Consider the following 16,823-nt stretch of genomic DNA (forward strand, 5'->3'; position numbering starts at 1 on the left):
CTCGGTTTGTCTGTCTTTCTGTCTGTTAACAACTTTACGCGAAAACTGCTGGTGCGATTTTGACTAAAATTATGTGGATGATGGGCTACGGCCTTCTGATCACCTGATTAAATTTTGGGCCAAATTGGGCCAAGGCCGAGCCTGTAGACCTCAAAATTGTAAAAAGTAATATATATATATATATATATATATATATATATATATATATATATATATATATATATATATATATATATATATATATATATATAGTTTTTTTCGCCATAACAATTCAATTTCGTCATATCCACATGAAACCAAAACCTAAAGGTGCATCTTTCAAATTTGCATCCTATAACATGTCCATTACATCGGGGGCGGGGGTCACCCCCCAATTAGCGATAGGGGGGTCAATATCATGTGAGTCGGGCCTAAAATTTCAGATGGGCATAAAATCGTAAATTTTCACCCATTTTACTCCAGATCTGATATGTGACATATTTTACTAGATATCCTGTTGTGTTTATATGTCAGCACTAAAATGACTGCCGGGGACGGGTTTGCTGTGCCTTGGCACAGTTTCTTGTTTTGTCTGATTTTAGCTGTGGTTCCTATTCATTTTATTATTCTTTCTCTTCTGCATTTCTGTGGTATCGGATGACCTCTCACTTGCAGTGTTGATAAGCAATACATCCTCGTGCGTACGCACTTAGTAGACTACTACACATCTCCACTCTCCTCGTCTACATTTCTGTTCCCACGTACTCTTCCTCTCTCGCAACCATCTGCTTTCCAGTACCCATCTACACCCCTATTCCTGCCCACCTACACCCTGACTCCCATTCACCTACACCCTGTAATCCTGTATCCGATTTTAACACCTGTCATTACTCAGCCTCACCCACCTAAACCCCCGCACACAGCGTCACTCACCCAAAACCGATAACCCACTCACACCCACCCGCATCCCTAAACTCCTCACTCACTCAGCCACAGGGAGAGAGAGACCTTGGGGCCCTTGTGCTATGGAACGTTACGGGCCTCGGGGTCTGATCCTTCCGCAGAACCAGCACAGTTCTCCCAACAACTCACATTATCCTTCTGCCCCCACTCTCCTCCCTCCCAATCTTAGCGCCCATTTGAGAATGCATGACAGCACATTCAGTGCGTCAGGCAATCTTATTTAAATAATCGTGTTTGTATCCTCAAAACTTCTTGAATAAAGGTTACATAAAAATTTCTTACCCAAATGGAATCATTAATCTCTAAAGATTATCAGACATGCTAATAGTAAGGATAACTATGCAAGGAATAAAGACTGGTGAAAAATGACCCCCTCTCTCTCTCTCTCTCTCTCTCTCTCTCTCTGAGTCTTGTGTAGCAGTCAGTACCAAGTATAACAAACAGTTATAATAACTTTTATTTGGCGTACTATTACCCCATTTTGGACCCATTACTATACCACCAGTTCAAGAAATTCGAACCTAAATTACATCAGATAATCGTCACCATGGGGGCAATACAATCTCTGAGCACAACTAACAAAAACTATCTGTAAGATATAGGATGCATCAATGACAAAGAGATTAATTTTAGAGTAAAGAATGCACATTTAGACCATCTTACTCTTCGAAACTATGAACATACTATATATATATATATATATATATATATATATATATATATATATATATATATATATATATATATATATTTTTTATCAGGGTTTGGTGCATTGTTAATAATGTTGCGTGAACAACATTAGTCCCATGAAAGTGTTAACATTTTTTTTTTTAAGAACTCTATATTTACTGGCCTGTGAAACGATGCTAATGTTAAATAATATACAGCAGTACCACTAGACCTATGCAGTGCCTATCATGTAACTCAAATAAAAGAAGTAATATACCGTACTGGTACCGATATAACCACCGGTCAAGTGGATATTAAGATGGCTCCTCACTCACACGTGGTCAGAATGCCATTTTTCTTGACATTAATAAAGGATATTGCTTAACACTGTCCATTAATAATGTACCAGAAGTATCAATACTCAAGGAATAAGCGCAGAGTAGAAACTGCTTACTGGGGAATCTGCAACTCCAGAGCCGGTAGCCACAATCAACTCCAGCGGTGCAAATTCCACCCCATTATATTACATCCCCTTCGCATCTACATCGTGGCCTGTGGAGTACCTAGGTGACTTCTAACATGAAAATCAGAATTTGTGAAATGTAACAGAATTGCTCTTTATGGAAATCATTCACTGCGACGACAAAGTATTACATCCTTGTTCCTAGGAGAGGTTTTCATTCATCTTCGAGGAGACTTTGAATCTGAGTAGTTACCTATTGTCTTAGTTTACATCTTCAGTAGCAGAAATCTTTCCTAGTTTGAACTAAATAATATGACATCAAGAAAAATAAACTACAAATGATCTCGGGCCGAAGAGCAAATCCGCATCTTATTTTACTCGTGTGAAAAGACGATCGAGTCACTAATCCACCCACCCATTCTACTTATATACACACCTACCTACACCCTGATACCCACACTGCCACCTACCGGCACATGGAGAGGGGTGGGTAACGGACGGTATGAACGGAAATGTTAGGACAGGTACTGTAATTAGCTCAGGTGTAATGGATACTTTCTTTCGCACCGTTGGGGTCCCCGGTATTAATGGTTTCACTAACCTACCATGGCATAGTTTTTTTTTTCTTTTTTAATTCTTGATGTTACCATGTTTTTTTTTTTTTTTCAGTGTAGGATAGCAGCCTATTTGTTAAGGGTTTAATGAAGCATATCTCTAACACATCTACTCCGATAAATTTGTCCAAAGTTTAATAAAATTGCCTGGAGATAGTACAAACAAAATCGTACTAGCAGTGTATCGGTTAAACTAGTCTTGAGTACTATGAAATGCACCAAGTGAAGGGCTAACTATATGTCCTCTACCTTTATGCATCGGTATACCACTGTAAGTTTCCACTTTCCCTCATCCCATCCTTCCAGCATCCTATCATTTCCATTCTTTTAAGCGTGCTATATATCAAAATGGATCGATCTTGATTTTGGCTTTCTTTGTTCCATTCTCCATGTAAGGAACAACTTCTGTTGGTTTTTATAGCACTTGGTTGGTTCTACATAAAACCAAAAGCCTTTCGGTGTGATGACGTCTTATATATTTTGTTCTTGCTACCAGCCGACGGCAAGTTCTGTTTTGCTGCAAGACTCTAAAATGTTAGTGACCATTCGTACTGCTATGCTGGGAGAATACTAAACAGTCACACGGACTGTTTCTGCCATACTGCCTCACCGCTGCAGGATGTTGCCGCTGAACCAAACCTGACAATGGGACAGGCTGAATACAAACGTTCCTAAAAATCTAGTCACTGTCCATGACCTGTAGGCTATTGGTTGTTCTTAGTTTACATTCCAGCAACAATTATAATTATTTCTTAATAAATACATGCAGTACAAAACTTCCTCCAGTTTCTGTTCAGCACTGACACGACACCTGGCCACCTGGTCTGTTTACCTGAACTCATGCGCTGCCTTCAAATATCAGAATGGTTTATCTCTACAACGTAAGAAGAACAGTTGTACTACTCACATATTTGCCTTTGCCTCGCTTGCCGGAGCCGGAGCCACGGTCGGAGTCAGAAGAATCGGAGGAGGACGAGGATCTGCTGTGGCGTTTGACGCTGGCTGTCTTGCTGCCGTACTGCCTCACACCCACCACGCCAACCTGCACCACAACAACGCCTTTATACACCAACATCCTGCATAAAACACACACACACACACACACACACACACACACACACACACACACACACACACAACAGTATACTACACCACACCGCATTTCGCACCAATATACTGCACTACACTACAACACATTTATGCTTATATGGTGCACCACAACACATTTCACACCAATATGCAGCGCCATAACATGTTCTCTGGCAATATACTGTAGTGTACCCCTAATACAGTTACACACCAACATATTACACATTCACACCAAACTAACCAAAGGACAGTTACACAACAACATACTACACAATAGTTATATATTTAAATAACAACACAATTCCCAAAGAGAGTAAACATTAACATTCAAGAGCGAGTTTGCACAAACACACTGAGCTGCATGACATTTAATGGAGTACGCCGATAAGGAGAATAAAGAATCTGCTGTAGTAACGATGCACAACCCCTTCTGTGCGATGACGTTATCAATATTTAATATTCTGCTAAATCAGGGACAGACCCAAAGGAGTGTAAACAGGCTACAGCCTCCCAGAGGAGCTAATCTCCCTCTTGTATTGTGTTATGCATGGGCGATGTGGTGGGTCTCCTCAGTAGCTGGAAACCAAACCTATATTCCCTTGTAATGCACTGCACAAGTACACGGTACATCAAAACAGGTGTGTACGCCACACTTCTGTTTACTAACCATGAAGAATTTTGTATTAGTCTTAGGAGTGTTCTAGTAATACTTGTAATGCATCTTTGATATAGCCTGCTTCGTTAAATACCCCAGCAAGTTATTTTATTTCAGATCGTTGCAGATAAACTGTGGTAGTTGTTCAGTTTGTATATATTGTTATGGAACAGAGAAAGATAACGTACACTTTAAGTGAGAATACTAAGAGTCACTACTGTCCCGTAAAGTTCCAGGTTCAAAACAAAAGAGTTAGGTAAAATTACAAGTTAAAGTTTAATGCTCAAACTAACAACAAAACATTCAGGACTCATAAGGATAATGTAATGGCAAAAAACAGGTTAAATATATGGTTAACTGCAATAGCCTCTATTAACACGAAATTAGCAAAAGTAAATTAATCTAAGTTAGCCCTGATAAAATGAAAACACTGGGTAATGCTCAGTTAATGCAAGATAAATTATTACAGATACAAAATATTATTAAAAATGATGGATATAAAGATCCCTACATGAATTACAAAAACTTCACTAGAACTACAAATTAAACTTATGCTATACAGTACAAGAAAAAATACAACAGTTATACTCAAATTACACACAGCTGCTAGATGTTTGGAGATTTCTTGAGCACTCACAATAATAATATCTGTACAGGGGAGGACAGAGATGTGAACAAAATGAGGAGCAGATCTAAGTGGCAATGATGCAGAGACTGAGCTCATTATATAGGGGCCAGCAGAGCTTGATACAACTTGTAAGAAGGACGCGCAAATGAAGCCATGGGGACAAAGAGTTGACAATCCCGCACTCAGCAACAGAAATGACGACTTACTCTACTATAACGGTAGAAGGGGGGAACTGAGGCAGAACACGCTCGTGATCAAACATGCAGCATACTGTGCGTTAAAATTACACAAAGGATGATGAAATCATAGGCTATGTAACAATATACATACATACATACATATATATAAATAAATAAATAAATATATATATATATATATATATATATATATATATATATTCAGTGCTTGTGAGTACAGATTTGGTACAAACGGCGGTATCAGATAACGATCTCTCTCTCTCTCTCTCTCAAACACTAAATGTCATGTTTTGCCTTTCACCCTCTTTCCCACTGAGAACATAATGCATTAAATTTTTGCTTTCAGCCCCTAATCAATGTCGTCTTTTTATTATTATTATTATTATCTGTTTATATAACTAAGATTTTCACGGTCATTTCCGTCGGAAATGACCAGTTTCTTTTTTTTTCTTTTTTTTTTTTTTTTTGGGGGGGGGAGGGAGGGGGATGGGAAAAACCTAAAGAAACCCTTCCGACGTTTGTAACTCAGCACACCTTGCATACCAGAGCCAGTTCAAATTGACCTATGTCATCAGCCTTAGGGTCTGAGTCCCAGTCTTTCTCGGTGTGGGACGCGGTGCAATCAATATAGCAGCCACCGAGTGCAGCCTGGTGTTTACAAGAGCACTATATCTGTTATCATTCATTTGCACTGAAAGTGTTATAGAAGAAAAAAGTATGACAAGATCAATCCAAAAATAACCTACTCGGTTATGGACTACAAATAAAGCAGTAGGCATGTTACACGTACATATTACTGTTATGGGAACGGTGTTTTACTCAGGTTAACACTGGACTATTTTTGTACAGCCAGCACTAATCTAACAACTAAAGGATTTAATTCTATCGAAAGAACCGGAAACGCTTTCACTGCAAGGAAAGTTGCTGGAAAGGAACGCCTTCACGTGATGGCACCGATATAGCCGGACGACTTGACTTACTATACAAATATCCCTCAACTCCCTGTCCCTGGCAACGAGAAGGATGAACTGCAGATGAGCAGTTTCAGTTTGTAGTCCACCTGCTTCACAAATTGATAAATTTGGGGCAACAACAACAACAAGAGCAGTGCTAAATGCAGAACTGGTATATCATTCAGGACAGCAGCAAACGATTTCCGCGACTTTCCTCTGGAAGTAATCTCAGCAGTTAAACCGTCTAGGAGACGGTGAGCCACTCCGTTGCTGAATAAAACTGTCTGATGGCAACCAGAATATGAGTAGCTGATTAACAATTCTCATATCTTAAGGCCGCTGAAAGGTTACATATTCACACTTATATTCCAGTAGGTAATACACCGATTATATTCACTATTCGTCAAAAGCACTGATGGTAGAGATATTGTTGATACATCGATTTTTACCTTTACATTAAACTGGTTACACTTTTCTATCAAGCAATGTGCTCTCCTGCTCTAGGCTAATTATCTATCTATGTTTTCATTATCCATGTACTGTACTTCTAGTCATTCAGTAACTTTAGTACGATCACTTATTTTTAATTTGTATTCCCTGTCATTTTATTCGTGTAGTGAAAGGTTTGTCAAAGACCACTAAACGTTTCAGTAATATTGTTTAATTTTTAATTCCTGCCACTACAAGATCATTTTTTCCATCTAGGAGAGACACCTTCCATTGAAACGATTAATGTTCTCTCCTCACTTCTTCCTCCTCTAAATTATCCACATAATTCTTTCTGTATGATGAGATCTTTGTATCTTATTCTTGCTACTGCCACACGATTTGACTAAAAAGAGTCTCTTCCCGCAGGATGACGTCTTTTTGTAGTTTATATTTAATGCTGTCAAGCAACTGTTATTTTAATTTGGGAGGATTCAGGAAGCGCGCGCACGCACGCACGCACACACGCGCACACACACACACACACACACACACACACACACACACACACACACACATATATATATATATATATATATATATATATATATATATATATATATATATATATATATATATATATATCCCATTGGATCCCAGGGGTGCTGGGTGAGGCATGGCACTGGGAGGGTACTAAGCGTACGGCCCTCCGCCTATCGGCTCATGGTCGCGAAGCTCATAAGTCCCTACCCGGGGGTTCCCTACTTTATAAAGACTTGAAAAATCCCAGTTCTGTCCAATATTCCGGACACTGGGCTCCAATGGGTTATATATATATATATATATATATATATATATATATATATATATATATATATATATATATATATATATATATAAACCCTCCCAGTTCGGGTAGTCCTTTGAGCTGAAAAAATCGTCTGAAGGGAGCAAGTACAATTTAACACATCATCGAACAGAATGCGTCAAGTGAAGGTTGTGTATAACCTTTCTAATAGGAGCGTTCACAAACTTCCAAAAGTTGCCAATCATTACCTGATCACTTAATTTGAAAAATAAAAATGAGGTCAACTAAACTACTATTTTGTGTTTCCTTTATTTCTTCGTTCATAATATAATTTTATGAAAATATTTGCACAAAATGAGGGAAGGAAGCTTCAGTATTATAAATTTGAAGGGAGTCACCAAATAGTCGCAGGGCGCGACTCTGAGGTTGTTATCGTGCTCTGGCAACCTACCATTCAAAGGTGCGTCTGATTTCATTTATGAGACGCATGTGATTCGTGTATGTTTATGTATAATAGTATTCGTGTATATTATATTCGTGCATAATAATATGATTCGTGTATAATATGATACGAAATCGGACGCACTTTTGAATGGTAGGTTGCCAGGGTACGATAATGACAACCTCAGCGTCTTCATAGCTTAAAAACGATTACTTGCATTCCAGTCATGTCTTTTAATATTGTTTTAATCAAATAACGCTTTCAGATATATGCATAAAACTAATATGAAGTCGTTTGGTTGCAAAATATTTATGGGAATCGGATGAAGTTTGTATGCACACGCCCGCGCCAAGTTTTGCTGTCGTCTTGCTGGTCGGCAGCTTTGTCTTCGCATGATTTTACCTTCACAAGTTATGCCGTTATTATAAAGTATGGTCGGTACATTCTCTTCAGCATTTGCCAGATGAAACATTAATCTCTCTGATAACTAAATGATAAGTGTTTCAAATTAAACATGCAGCGAGACTTGTAATATTGTGATAATAAATGCTAACGGATAACGGACCACTTGTTTTATGCAGTCTAGTAATTGCTGCAGTATTTTACTTAGTAAATCATATACAGAAAACTGGTATAAAAACCAGTGATTACAGTATTGAAACATTTATGTACTCTTCATCACTAAATATCATGAAAAGGATTTTAGAAAATACATGGCTGTGCAAGTCGCAAGTAGTTGACCGAGTTCCTAACTCCACAGTTTGTGAACGCCCCTATTCGGAGCCTCGCCCAAGCTGGATAAGATGGAAACAGAAAGAATTTAAGGCAACGAAGACGTCATCTTACCGAAGGAATTAAGATTAAGTCAGCTCTGCAACTTTCGCAATCTTGCATGTTTTCACTCTGCATAACTAAACATACATATATGGAGGAGTATTCTCGTCCTTCCTTTGTGTGTCAAGAGTACTGCCACTTCAGCTCAGTTACTATAGGCACCGCTACTTTTTCGCAACACCTTCACCACCACAGCGTGTCTTCTGCTTCATCCTTACTACCACCAGACGATATTACACAGTTTAGGAGAACGCCAGAGTGGTGTCGGGGTTAATTATCTAACTCCTTTTGTTAAAAAAAATAAAAAAAATAAACGAATCGAACAAAATCGTCCGTTGATAACAACAATAAGTCATAATAGACGTCCTCGGCCTAAAGACACTTCGTAAACACCCAAGAGATTAACAAGCGCCTTCCAAGCCGTCTGACTGTTATATAAATTATAAACCATACTGCACTGCCTGTTTTGATAATAAAGGCCATCTGGTGTACCTAAATCACGTTCTGTGATCCCTACAACACACACACACGAGAGAGAGAGAGAGAGAGAGAGAGAGAGAGAGAGAGAGAGAGAGAGAGAGAGAGAGAGAGAGAGTACAATTGCAATTTTCATGACTCATCGTAAAATACGGTATTATTCTTGCTCTCCTGTATGTGTCTTCACTGTTTTTTTCAGATATAAGTATGTCTCACCCCTCCCTCAAAAAAAAAAAAAAAAAAAAAAAAAAAAAAATCCTTTAACGCTGCTTCTATTTTCCTTGCCTCGTTCACTGGATGCATGTGTGTCTATAACTGAAGGTATTTCACGCTGTTACTTGAACCTTCCAGATATAACTCCTTTACTGAGATGGTTGAATCTGGTTATGATATTCTTGTTAATGCCACATGATTTTACTAAGGTCCAAGTAAATCTACCCACTATTCACTTAAAATGTTATAAACTCTCTTTTACATCCCACAACAGCCGGTACTTGGACATTTTATTCTTGTTAATGCCTGGTGATTGTATTAGCTGAGAAAAATCCTGCTTAACCTACTCAGACCAACTAGGACGGTACACGTGATTCACAGATCAGCACATGATTAATTCCCTCCTTCCCCCCACGAAGAACGAGTGTGTACAATCTCCCTACGTCTCCTGTTCTTCCTGTAAAAAAAAATATAGTTGCGAAAAAAATTTAAAAAAGAGTTCGTTCAATATCAGTTCAATTTTCACCTCTGCCCCGACGATACTCCCCCCTCCGCTGTGCACATACAGTTTCTCTTCTCACACAAACATACTCCCCCTTTACACACACACACACACACACACACACACACACACACACACACACACCGTCATTGCAACACGAAGCACTTTCCACACGCACTATACATCACCCTGATTTCAACCTCCATACAAGGCCTGGGCATGACTTCTCTTTCACGTCCCCATTTTGCAATTTCTCGGCTCACAGCTTCTCACCTTGACTCCTACTTTCTTCGCATGGATCATTACCTTCCTTCCTTTGCATTCAGCACGCAACTGTTTATGTGTAGACTATTTAGTATTGACTTTTTTTTTTTTCCCCTCTTACAGCAATTGACGTAATTTTATTCATCAGGAAGATCTTGAATTGAAGGGGTTACAAACTACCCTCATTACTAATTTCTATACGGTATCATCTACATGCAACGCCGATGAAAAAGCTATTGTGACTGAGTTGGGTTCTATGTACGTACGGTCGACAGCAGAAATTTTCCTCAGCCCTCCTTGTACGATATGAGCTATGATCTGGTAACACTGTATGGTACAAAAGGTGAGGGGTGTGTTTTAAATAACTGTATATAATTGTTATTTACTGAATGGCTTAAAATCAAGTTCGTGCGCTAAAAAGATTTGTAGCCTCTTACCATAAAAGGATGTCTGAAACGAAATTCTTATGTCGACTGTAAGTACCTGTGTATTTACCTATTTGTATTTACCTATTTGTAGTATACAGGAATTGAGCAATGCTCGTGTTGTCCTGTCTCCATATCCACATTTATCAAGTCTACCTTTACACACATGAATGTTTTTCTCATGCACCACCTCTTTGTCTAAGTCGTTCCAAATATTTAAGAATATACCTAATTGTGATATACACGGAATGTACTATGCTCGTGGGTTTCCGTCGCTGTTTCTCAATAAGTCGAATTTAACTTTAAACTCGTTTATGTTTTTAGACTGGACGATCTCTTTGTCCAGGCTATTCCATAAGTCTATACTTCTGTAAGGAAAGCTATATTTCTTGATATCCTTCAAACAGCTTGACTTTTTCAATTTCATTCCATGTCCTCTTGTTGCTCTCTTATCCCATACAAACAGATCTTCTTTGTCAATTTTATCTACTCCCACCATGGTCCTGAACACCGCAATCATGTCTCCCCTCTTTCTCCTTTCCTCTAACGAAGGCAAATCCAGTTTTTCCAGCCTCTCTCTGTATGACAGGTCTGTCAGACTGGGGACCATCTTGGCTGCTGTTCTTTGTATTCTCTCAATCTTGTTTATATCTTTCTTTTTGTGTGGGGACCACACTACCGCTGCATATTCTAACCTGGGGCGGATCATGGCCACTATCAATTTTTTCATCATTTCCTCATCCATATAATGAAATGCTACTCTTATGTTAGTCAAGAGCTTATAAGTCTCTCCAACTATCTTGTTAATGTGCTTTTCTGGTGACAAACTATCTTGGACCAGCACTCCCAAATCTTTCTCTTCTCTCCTTTTTGTGATTAATTCATTACCCAAAAAATAATTCAGTGATGGTCTCCTGGTACTTTTACCCATTTCCAATATTTTACATTTCTTTACATTAAATTTCATTTCCCACGTCCGGCTCCAATTGTGTATCCTATCCAAATCCTCCTGCAGTATTTTACAATCCTCCTCAACCTCTATCTTCCTCAAGATCTTTACATCATCAACAAACAGACTCGCATAACTGTTCACTCCATCTACCATATCATTTACATAAATCAGGAACATTACTGGCGCCAACACTGAGCCTTGAGGGACTCCACTTGTTACTTCCCTCCATCCAGACATCTTTTCCTTTATTACTGTCCTCATTTGTCTGTCTCTCAAAAGTCTCTCATCCATTCCAGAAGTTTCCCCCTTTAGTCCTCCTATATATTCTAGTTTCCACATTAGTCTCTTATGAGGTACCTTGTCAAAGGCCTTCTCTAAGTCTAAGTACACACAATCCACCCAACCATCTCTCTCCTGTACCACATCAATCGCTCTTGAGTAAAAGCTCATCAAGTTTGAAACACATGACCTTCCACTTCTGAATCCAAACTGACATTCAGCCAAAATATTCATCTCTTCCAGATATTTTATCCATCTGTCTTTCAGGATTCTCTCACACAATTTTGCGACCATGCTGGTTAGAGACACTGGTCTATAATTCAGGGGTTCTTCCCTGTTTCCTCCCTTGTAAATTGGTACCACATTTGCCCTCTTCCATTCTTTTGGCACTTTCCCCTCTTCCAGTGAGCATACAATTAAGCTGTGAATTTTATCCGCCAGTTGTTCTCTGCATTCCTTCAGTACCCAATTAGAAATTCCATCAGGTCCTGGGGCTTTCCTTACATCTTGAGTTTCCAGTAATTTATACACTTCCTGCACCTCCACTTTTATATCTTTCATCACCGAAACATTTCTAATCACTCCCTCCCCTTCCACAAGCTCCTTTTCTTTAGTGAAAACTGACTGGAAACGTTTGTTCATTATTTCTGCTTGCATTGCCGCATCATTAAAGACCTCTCCATCTACTTTCAGCTTGGTGATTCCTTCCTTTTGTTTCAGTTTGCCATTAACAAATCTATAAAACAGTTTGGGTTCATCCTTGCATTTGTCAATTATACCTTTTTCAAAATTCCTTTCTTCTTCCCTACGTATTCTTGTGTATTCGTTTCTTGTTCTTTTATATTCTTCCTTTGTTCTGTCGTTACCTCTCTTTCTCCAATTGTTCCACGCCTTATCTCTCTCTTTTTTGGCTATCATACACCTTCTATTAAACCACTCCTTTTTCCTGTTTTCTTTCCCTCTTACTCTTGGTACAAATTTTTCCACTCCCAAATTATAGAGGTCTAGAAAGATATCCCACTTCCTCTGTATCTCTCTTGTTTCTCTGAATTTTCTCCAATCCGCATTTTCAAAAAAGTTTCTCAATCCTGTAAAATTTGCTTTGCCAAAGTTGTATCTTCCCTGTCTATGAAGCTCGTCTCTTGGCTCGACGTTTCCTATTAACATCTGGAACTCAATGACCACGTGATCACTTTTTCCCAAAGGACAGAGATATTCCAATGATTCTATTACATCAGGTTCTTTGGTGAACAGTAAATCTAACCTTGCTGGTGTGTCCTCACCTCGAAACCGTGTCTCTTCTTTGACCCACTGCGTCATCACATTATTCATTATTATATTTAATAACATAGTACCCCACGAATCCTCGCCGCCTCCCCAGTACCATTCCTCCCAGTTCACCTCTTTACAATTAAAGTCACCCACCAAAATTATATTATTGCTTTTCTCAATTATTTTTTGCAAGTAGCTAGCCATATCTGACAACAACTCATGGTATTCGTCATCCTTCCATGCTCTCGTCTTTGGGGGAACATACACTACCGCCATATCTCTCTTAACATTCTCTCCAGTTTCTAATTTCATATATATCACTTCAGCCCTGCCTTCTCCCATTTCCACAGTATCTACATTTATGTTGTTCTTCACTGCTATCATCACTCCTCCTCCCTTTTTTCTTTTTCTGTCTTTTCTCCACAGTTTGTATTTACCATCTCCCAAATGAACATCAATATCTTCTCTTAATTTGGTCTCTACAAAGCACATGACATCAGGTTCATGTTCTCTCAAGAAATCATTAATTTCGATCCTTGTCGATATGAAACCATCAACATTAGTATATATCACCTTCAAATTATTTTTGACATTATTAATACCCTCTCCTCTCCTACTCTCTGTCCGTACCACTTCCTCAACTTCTGATCTTTCACAACCATCCCCCCTAATTTCCTTCACTTCTATTTCCTTAAATACCATTTCCTTACTTTCATATCCAATACTCTCCAAAAAAAAAGTATTACGTTCTTCCTCTGTCCTCTTATCATTTTTTCCTTTACTTCTTCCTTTAATGATTTTAAAGCTTCTCTTTCTTCTTCATTCAGATCTTTTCTTATTATAATATTTTCCATCCCCGCCTCTTTGCTTAATTTCCAGGTCACTTTAAGTATCTCATTTATTACACTTTCTGATGTAAACTTGACTCTCATTGGTCTTGTTTCCCCTTTCTTATAAGGCCCTATCCTCCTTACTTCCTCAATTTCTTTTACCCACTTGTTTCCTTCGGGGTCAATCTTGCCTAATATTCCTCTCACCATGTTCGTGTCTCTCTCGAGTCTTGCGAACCTAACCTTTTCTTCCTCTTCCCTGTTTCCAAATACTATCACACATCTGTTCCTTTCTACAGTTTCTCTCACTATTTTCTCTTTTTTTCTTCAGTATTTTCACTACATTTTCTTCCATTTCTTTCTTGTTCATTTCCCTTTCTTCCTGGATGATCTCTCTTAAGCTGACCACTTCTTTCTGTTCTTCTTCTACGTAGCCCACTTTGCCTTGTGTTCTTCTAGTACATTACTCACCTTCTCCGTTTTATTAGTACTCTCTTCAAGTTTCCTCCTCAGTTCAACATTCTCCCTCTTCAAATTCTTAATCTCTTCATTGGCTGTTTCGTTGGACTGGATTAGACTCTGTATGGTGGTTTCCGTATTTCCTGACACATCCTTTATCACTAGATTCTCTACTTTTTTTTCGAGTTCACTAATCCTCATAATTAATGTTTTCACTAGGTCCATGACATTAGTATTAGCATCAAATCCTTGAAATTCCATTCCCTCATTGTTTACATTTTCGGCCATCTTTAACGTACCGATCAAGTACCTAAACAGCTGTTACCAATAAGCCACAAACATTCATGTATACTATTGCCAACAAATCTTTACATTTTTGGTAGTCTACCAACTTTCATTATTTTAAATTTAAAGAAAGACCCTAGGAGACAGGACAGACAAAATTCCTGAAACTACTCAAGGTCAGGAGCGATGCCTTGGACGTCCTCTCTCTCCGGCTGTTCGTGTGTGTGTGTGTGTGTGTGTGTTAGTAAAATATCCCACCAACTGTTTGGTCCGATTTGGATACAAATTAGCTTATACGTTGTGTGTGGGTCTAGGAAGAGCTTTCGATTTTGATGCAGATCAGTGGGAAGTTATAGGTCATGAATCAAGGTCAAAGTTCAGGATGCGGTGTTGTTTTCTCGTCGATTCATGATCGGATTTGGCTCAAAAATTGCACATACATTGTGTTTGGGGATGGAAAGAAGTGATTCTATATTAATCCAGATGGATATAAGGCCAAGTCACAAGCCAAGGTCCGAGTTCGGATGCGGCGATCCTGTGTTCTAGGATTCCCCTCTCGAGTTCATTTTATTCTGGCAACCGTCAGACCATTTCATTGGTCTGCAGGAAGACCTTGTACTGAAAAAGGTTAGAAAAGGTCTGCATTAACCCTTTATTTTTATTTTTTTTATTCTGTCTACCACCAGGCTTAAAATAATAATAATAATAATAGTAATAATAATAATAATCAGCGTAAGGGAGACTTTGGGAGTGATAGGAATATTCAAATGTTATTTAGTTTTCTCTCTTCATTTCGCAACCAGATTCCTTTATTCATCTAAGGGCCGACCTCGTAGCACAGGGGTTGGGTTAATGGTTTTTGCTGCTAATAATTTCACTACCTACTGTCTCGTCCAAGCCGAATAAAATCGTTTGGTGGTAGCTGGAGTAAAACACAGAAGATGTTATCTAACTGAAGGTGTTAATATTTCTGTAAACTAACCAAAATCAACACTCGGCACTGTTATTCACTCTCACCTGAATAACATGCCCGGCGTTAGCTGGAATACAAATGAGAGATGTTCCAACCATGATGAGTCGGGTTCCTACGACTTCAAGCAGTGTCTTATGTGGACCGATTAAGTTACAAACAGACAAAGCTATCACTGTCTCTCCTACATGTACTGGGAGTTAACCATCGTCACCATCATCATCATCATCATCATCACATCTTTTTCTAACCTGTAGGTAGGGTGAGATAGTCCAAAACGCTAGGAAAAAGAGGAAAACACATATGACAATGGGAGAACCAACCAACAATATGCCCTGTGAAATAGGCCACACACACATTCACTCACCAAGTTCCCGGACAGCTGAAAAGAACATAAATTTCCTAAACTGTGCAGGGGTATTGTTGTTCCTAAATACTCATGCACTACAACCCTCAGATGGACCAATAGATACCTTAACCATTTCAGTACCACGACGTCTTACTCGCTTGTTCTTGCTGCCTCCGGACATGCTTCTCAGTTTAGGAAAGATCTCTCGTACTGCAAAAAATAATGAAGGTTAATTAGCCCTCCAGTTCGGAAATTTTCCTAAGTGTATGAAGCATTCCGAAAGCATTAAGAATAACTAACTAGACGTCATCGTAGTGAAGGAGTGCGTGAAGGTTTACAGCTATGTTTACCACTGTATTTGCATTGTCTCCAGTGCCACAAATCATTGCTTAATAATAACCCAACCAGCCAAAAGCATTTTGTAGTTTAATCCCGTCGTCTAATAACCACCAGATGTTACCTAGCTCATTTTCTGACTTAATAGTCACTAATCACTATAATTTATGTGGTTTCTATGCAGTGAACCCTGTCATCGCCATCATCCCCATCATCCAGACCATAATTCCCACCTAATAAGTGAGGAAGGATGCATTTTCTCTCTATGTATTATGACTATACCATCAATGTCCGTTTTCTTGTACTCATCTATCACGAGAAGTCCTTACCATACATTTCTTGAATCTCTGTTTGTTATCCTATTCGGTCCACGTAGCCCACACACGTATTGTACATTATCGGCTCCATTTCCACTTTTCTCACTCTTGACTATTCAGAGTCATGCTATACTTTTGGTCTTACTGTCATACATAAATCTGAGCATTAAAAC

General features: G+C 38.8%; 1 protein-coding gene across 1 annotated transcript in view; it reads right to left on the reverse strand.

Moving 5' to 3' along the window:
• CBP (sarcoplasmic calcium-binding protein) overlaps positions 1-16,178 on the reverse strand; it is a 73,110-nt gene extending 56,932 nt beyond the window's left edge. Inside the window, exons 1-3 of the mRNA XM_080267018.1 lie at positions 16,122-16,178; positions 5,792-5,905; positions 3,596-3,730 (exon numbers count right to left, since the gene is read on the reverse strand). Of these exons, the coding sequence (XP_080123144.1) occupies positions 3,596-3,730; positions 5,792-5,905; positions 16,122-16,178 (306 nt within the window). The remainder of the gene's footprint in view (positions 1-3,595; positions 3,731-5,791; positions 5,906-16,121) is intronic.
• Between the last annotated feature and the right edge of the window lie 645 nt (positions 16,179-16,823).

This window comes from Coenobita brevimanus, chromosome 23 (genome assembly GCF_032717465.1).
Source record: "Coenobita brevimanus isolate Jiangsu-jjx chromosome 23, ASM3271746v2, whole genome shotgun sequence".
Classification (NCBI taxonomy): Eukaryota; Metazoa; Arthropoda; class Malacostraca; order Decapoda; family Coenobitidae; genus Coenobita; species Coenobita brevimanus.